This window comes from Sinocyclocheilus rhinocerous, unplaced genomic scaffold (assembly GCF_001515625.1).
Source record: "Sinocyclocheilus rhinocerous isolate Xijiao unplaced genomic scaffold, SAMN03320098_v1.1 scaffold1907, whole genome shotgun sequence".
NCBI lineage: Eukaryota > Metazoa > Chordata > Actinopteri > Cypriniformes > Cyprinidae > Sinocyclocheilus > Sinocyclocheilus rhinocerous.
Window position 1 is genome coordinate 175574 of NW_015628766.1, and position 7422 is coordinate 182995.

General features: G+C 37.9%; 1 protein-coding gene across 2 annotated transcripts in view; it reads right to left on the reverse strand.

The window, feature by feature from the left end:
* The window catches only part of LOC107738460 (anosmin-1-like), a 25374-nt gene that overhangs the window by 16944 nt on the left and 1008 nt on the right, over positions 1–7422 (reverse strand). For both annotated transcript variants that reach the window (XM_016550219.1, XM_016550218.1), the window contains exon 2: positions 4230–4277. In XM_016550219.1, coding sequence (XP_016405705.1) covers positions 4230–4277 — 48 coding nt within the window. The remainder of the gene's footprint in view (positions 1–4229; positions 4278–7422) is intronic.

Consider the following 7422-nt stretch of genomic DNA (forward strand, 5'->3'; position numbering starts at 1 on the left):
TTGTTTTCCGGGTTTTGTGATGTCACAAAGCGGCCCATTAGAATATCATTAAAATAATTCCCGCCTACGGAAATTCAAATGGTTGAGGGGTGGGGAGGGGTGAGGTCATGGTTAGAACGCTTGGTTGAGTGCATCAGACAAGATGACAAAGAAGAAGTGCTGCTGCAGAGTTAGTGCATCAGAGAAAATGAAGAAGAAGAGCTGATGTAGCGTCAAGTTTTCGCCATGTCGAAGAAACACTTCAAACAATATTTTTCATAAATTGCTGACCGTACAATACTGAACAATGATGTAATCTGCAGAATTTACACTTCAATTATGAGACTATGGTATAAATAAATTCAACTGTATAACAGTTTCACTGCAATTCATGTTATAATGTTAGAATTAAAGAACAATAAACATAATACATATTACCGTTGCACTTATCTGTACATAGTAAATGTACTTATTTTTAAGCGGTTGTTGACATCCTATCTAAAACATGATTTAGCCAAAAAACAACAAAAAGAAAACAACAACAATAACATTACCACTCTAATAATCTTGCAATATCTGTGCGTGTAAAGGTTCTGCGCGATCCTCTTGTTCAATATTCTCGGGGTCTGAATCCGGCTCAAATTGATATGGCAATATTGACGCCATCCGTGGCAGTACTGAGACACCTTCTAAGCTGTTCGCCAATCACAACGCACTGGGTCAACTAACCAATCACAACACATTTTGTTTTTCGTAAGGCGGGCCTTCATCAAACCCAGAACTAATAGAGCTGTTTGTGCCAGGCTCGGGAGAAAGGTATTTTAATCATGTAAATTATATGAAAAATAATGCGTTTTTCGAAACACCAAGCATGAGAGCATGTTCTAGCACACCCCCAAAACTAAATCAAGACTTTGTAAAAGAGCATAATAGGACCCATTTAATTCTGCAGCATCATATGTGATTAATGCAGTATTTGATAAACATCTATGTTTCCCCGCTCAATACTCTGCAGGTAATGTGTTTTTGTGCAATACTGATTTCACTGCAGGAACATTACCTCCTATCCACACTTTATAACTGATCAGATATAATGCATACCTCATATGACAAGTAGATGCATTGGCCTCTTTATAAACTACATTCTCATTCACCCTCACCCTTAAACCTAAACCATTGTAAACAATAGCTTGTTCTGAGGAACGCCACATTCACAACCCTGGTCTCATTTATCAGTTTCTCAAATACAGCACTCAATGGCTCATTCCCTTTGTGTAGCGGCCCTTTATGATGCATTGCATGTTGGTGGAAAAAGCACAGCATAGATCTAAGCTATAAATCACTTAAAGTATTTAAATCCTGCAATGCTGGGTTTAAATTGCTTTCACCTTTCTAAAGCCACCTTTTGGCTTGTGCCAAACCCACCCTGCTTTTGTCCGTGAGGCACCTGTAATCTCCATGAAAGCGTTTGCTCCTAGTGTCTTTATTGTACCCCAGCGCCAGTTAGTTTTCCGCCTCATTTCAGTCTCAAATCAAGCATTCCCTTCTACCGTACAAAATAAAGGTTATTTAAGAGCTGCGGACATGGAGATTGAGCTGAGGAGAAGCCTTGGGTGAGTTCCAGTTCAGCCAAGATGCATTGCCCTTGAACAAACTAAGACATGTTTTGTACTTTTTAGCATTACGTGAAAAATAAGACCGGTCTCTTTTGAATAAAATGGTCAAATCTGACATGGCGCCCTCCATAAGTGAGTTTGGTCGATGCATGCTTTGGGTGTTTAATGCTAGGAAGGAATGCGAGAATTCCACCCATGTCTGTGGCAAACGTTCGGACAAATTGCAGTTACAAAAGAAGGTTCCAGGCCTTCCACACTCACTTTGCCAGCCTCAGCAAATTATGTAGAGCAACTGTAATTGAAATCTCGCCCATGTCATGAAAATTGCTTGCACTCTCAGTTTTGCAATTGCATTTGCATTAATACTTGAACCAGCGATTAAACTGGAGGGTAAGAGAATTGTCAAGGCACACTAATTATTTCAGTGGCATTTGAATATCAAATGCCTAAAGGCCACTTGCTGCGGAGGCATAACTTTTAAGAGCAGATCTTCGATTTAAGGGCCGTCTGTATACTTTAACATTTGTCGATTGAAATGGAGGAATTGCTGTATGTAGTTATAGCATGCTAATCGCTTTAAAGAGTACTTCAGTGGCGAGCTGGTCAAGTGCTGTCTGAGTATAGTTATTATAATTCAAAAGCTGATGAGAGGAGACCACTAGGTTAACTGTCAATTCAAGGCAAGAAGCCTAAACAAGAAGCACGTTAACTGGCCATTTTGGAACCAAATAAGCAGGAACATCTAAGACAGTTTAATGTCTGAGACAGGATTTGAAGCACAAGTCTAGTTTGTAAACACTCTATTAGGAGTATTAATGCTTATGTGCACATGCTGAATGCAAATCCTAGTTCTGGAATGAAGCGCTAAACAAGGTCAGGAAAACAAAAGCTGCAGTCTGCTTTGTGCCTGCATGCAGTGATATGATACAGCTCTTTAATCAGACGTGCACACTTTGTTGTGAGATTTTAACACTTTTAGAGGCCTATTCACCTGAATGTGGCATAAACGCCAATGGAAGTGAATAAGGTCTGTAATTCCAGAGCAAACCACAATGTTGTGCAAGAAACTCAGTCTTATCCTGCACAGAGACTAATAAAAAAGTTCAGTTTTATTAAACCCATGAATCCCATGGGGGATATTTTAATGGGAGATTATACACAGCACACATTTCATTGTACTTTTTTACACTCACCAAGGCTGCATTCATTTAAGTAATATTGTGAAATATTATTACAATTTAAAATAACTGTTTTCTATGTGAATATATTTTAAAATATCATTTATTCCTGCGATGCAAAGCTGATTTTTCAGCATCATTACTTCAGTTTTCAGTGTCACGTGATCCTTCAGAAATCATTCTAATATGCTGATTTGCTGCTCAAGAAATATTTCATATTATTATCGATGTTGAAAACAGATGTGCTGTTTCATATTTTTGTGGAAACAGTGATGCATTACTATTCAAAATTTTGCAGTAATATTTTAAATAATAATAATTATTATTATACTTTTATTCAGCAATAACACATTCAGTTGAACTTCATATTCATCAAAGAATCTTGAATCTACATCTCTACTCAGAATGACAAAACTAACCGCATTATTAGAGACACAGGGTTTTAAAAGCACATTGTCGTGAAGCATTTGGGCTTCTAACTGAATGTGGATCCTGTATAATGAGCAGAAAGAGTTTAAAAGGCATTGTCCTCGTTTGAATCCAATGGAGGAAACTCTCTGGAGAATGCAGTAAAAATCCATGAACCAGTTGGCCAAATGTTTTCATGGATTGTAGAAGAGAGGTCAGAACCCTGGCTGTTCCAGTGAACTTACCCCGAGGGTGATATGAAAACACGTGCTGCACTCTTTCCAACCATATGCACACATACATCAATGCATTAAAGAGCTCAAATCCTTAAAGCCGCCCCTCAAGCCATGAAAAGTCTGCTTAGGCACTTAACCGTAACATGCACAATCATGAACTGTTTCGAAAATTTTTAAAACGTCCAGATGTACATTCAAGAAGGTTTTCTGGGCGGCATTGTGCAGACTGCAATAGCTGGTTGACATGTAAAGGAATGCAAGCACAGAGTATTGAAAGGAAAGCGGCCCTCCTCTTTAACAATACATCAAAGGGAGCTTTACATAATACCACAGTGAAATGTGTGGAAAATCTGCATTGGCAACATGTCAGCTCTATTTCCTCCGTGCTACCGGCATATTATTGTTATTTAAGGACTAGGCCGCTAGAGCATGTTAATGTCCTCATTAAGAAAAGTGGGTTGAGTTCTTTACTGAAATTAGCATTTTGCCTTGAAGTGAAAAAGAAAAATAACACCGGCTGTATAATATAATGCGAATCAAAAAACATAGCCTTTCAACTCCATTTGTATCAGTCTCATTACAGATGTGACCTCGAGCTTTGCTAGTGAATCATAATCTCATTTCTGTACGACAACCAGCTAGCACAGATATAATAGTCCAAGGCGATAGCTGACAAATACAGTAGCTTTTACGATGATGTATGATGTTATTACAGGAGGTGCGCAGGCATACCAATGTTATACAGTGACAGATCTGTGTTGGCTTTTATGTCAAGCTGCTGTGAAATGCTGTGTAATTTTGACAGAAATTACCTTTGCACACTGTTTATGGCTCTGACACCATCCAAGGGATCCATTACTCTGCGGACAGAAGAGACAGATGGAATTGCGTGTCAGAATGCTGTAATCACCAGTCACATCAGACAGCCTCATTTGAATCGCATTATTTTAATGTGCCCCTGCTGAGCAGAGAGGCTTTATAAGAAGGAAATGTACTATTATGAACGCATTACTCTTTTTTTAAAAACACCGCCCTGACTACGGCAAAGTAAAATTGCTCATAAACCAGAACAGACCCCCTCCCTTATTAAGAAGACTGGCCAGGGCACCCGAGGACAGAAACATCAGAAATCACTCATCAGCACCTGGAATCACAAATTTGTTTGCATAGCAGATCTCGGAATGTTCCGTAGCGTGTCAGGAATTGTCAAAGCGTTTTGCTTATCTGAATAACACTGGCTTATATGCAGCACATTTGATTGGCAGAGCGCAGGATAACGCCCCTGGCCAGTCTCGTTGGGTTCCGAATAATGGGTATTGAATAGCACAATAACAAGAAAGGATAAAACTTTTATAATGCACTGTATATTTTATTGCACATGGTGGGGACTCTAAAGTAACCACAATATTATCACTGCCAGATCTTCCAACTCCACCACTGTGGGGAATAGAGCTATACAAATCCATTTTGGCCTGCGATGGGATCAATGGACTAAGTCGTCAGCATAAACATGGTTTGTTCACATGCACGTTATGCATGTGCTCACATCGGAACTACACAAACATATTCTCATATAATAACTGTTATTGGGTCAATGATGTATAAGAGCATACGTGATAATACAAATTGGTCTCTTAGAGATTTGCATTTTTTTTTTTTCTATGTGTAACATTTTCAAGAAAAGTTTACATTCAATATCATGTGGTGTAACCATCAAATAAAAATGTAACAATATATGTTATGGAATTATCAATTCATAAATATCATTAAATTTTTTTAGAAGTCACACCACATGACAACCTGAACTAACCATAATAAAAACATTAAATTATCTGATATTTTAAGAGACATATTGACCTTAACACAGTTATGAGGGTCCTCTCTATGATATCATTTAATTTTTTCTTAATTTTCTTCATGTTGGTTGGGCCACAAGACTTTGTTGGTCACTCCATATGATTCTGATTTGGCAGGTTATAGGGTTTTCTTCTTAAAAATGTCCTTAATGAGAATTTTTCTTCTTTATCAGGACAGTTGTATCACCCTGACATTTTCGACTATATGCTTCCCTAAAAAAATTAAAAATAATTTTAATACAAAGAATTAAAGACATGATCATCCTTAAATGCGTATTCAAGTCACTGTAAGCACAAATTGCATTTTTATTGTATTTTTGAATAAATTAATGGAACAGAAAAAATGAATGTCACGCCATTGACCCAATTTCTTTATTTTTATAATTCTGTACTACACTTCTATATTATAAAGTACTAAAACTATACTTCTAAGACTAACTATTTGTTCCTCGGATTAAGATTGAGTTAACAAGATCAAATAACAAAACAATGGCAGTCAAACAGGATATTGAGACAGATGAAAGATTTGTGTATGTCCACGTAACTGTCTGCATAACTCTGACAGATCAGACGTTCTCCAAACCACATCAAATACGCTCTAATTTCCCATAATCATTAATCATCAGTGATAACTCCTCATAGCTCGATGTTACAGCATAACTTGACATTCAGCTCAACCCGTTCAAATTAACCCATGACCCCGGTCTCCATTTGATACTAGAGGAAGGGGGATAATTGCCAAAATGGCTTCCCCCTCGGGAGACAGTGTAAGTGGGCTTTAGGGATGTGGACACGAAGACAATGATCAGTAGATATGAAAAGCATTCATTCTAGTTTAGTCCCTGCTCGGACAGCAGAATGAAGGCAGCTGTTCAGGAACACTAGCTGCTGTTTGAGTCAGAGAGCTCTGGAACGCTTTGAACGCATTGTGGAATCAGTGAAGACAATGAGAAGCTTCTAGACCAGTGTCTAATTTGATAGCATCTCCAGATGGACAGCTTGCTATAGAATAAAGCATTTGATAAGAGAGACTGATGTGCATAGCTTCCCTCTGCACTGATGATGAGCAGACAGAGGATAGGAGATGATTTCATTTGAATGGATATATAGATCTGGAGGATTTTTATTGAGGTCTTTTGGATGTCTTTTAAAGGTCTAATTACAGACACTGGTTTAGTCCATGTTTAAAGGTTTAGTATGTCAAATACACCTTGGAGTTATTATTGTCGATTAACACAGCCATTATTCAGTATCAACAGTACTATTTCCTTTATTATTGTTTCATGAATAATGTTTGACACTCACTCAGCTTTTTAATATTAAACATTGAAGAAAATGGCTGCAATGTTACAGAATTCCTCCATTATTCATATTAAAGGTTTGCAAAATAATTCTAAATTGATGTGTCTATCTAGCTAGTCTATTTCTGGGTCGGATGCCGGTGCTCATGATAAAGATCAGGAAGGACATGAGGATGAATATAATCACAGTAACAAGGGAGTTTGTTGACAGCAGACAAAAAGTGCAGAGACACGCACAAAGATCCCCCTCCACATGCCTATGTGCAGATACAAACACACATAAACATATAAGGCATGCACACACACACATACACACAGGAAGTCTCTAAAACACACTCCTCTTCTGCACTCCCACCCAAACCCACCCACGGTCTGTCATAACCAACATAAACAGAGAAGCAAGTAACTTTAAACTTCTAATGAAAACCCCAACCGCAGTGTTGAGACTGGGGATGGCAGAGATGTGTACAGTTGTGCCTCCAGTTTTCCAATCCTATGCATCTGTTTGTTTATAGACAGAACTCCTCTGGGTGAATGGTTAGGAATTCAAATGGATGAGCTGGTGAGTGAGTTTGCTTGTGTTCACTGGTTAAGGTATAACTCCACAAATAACTTTTGACATTTAACTAACAAAAGCAGCTTTAGTTGATCTGAGGTGTAGAATGATGGTGCATTTACACACCAATTTCTTTGTCTTAGAGATGATATAACATTTTGGAGTTAAATATTAAAATTAATTATTAGCATTATTAGATCAACCAATATTTTTTTTTCTTACATATGAATTCACCCTGTATATGTGTGTGTGTGTGTGTGTGTGTGTGGGGGTGTGTGGGTGTAGATAGATG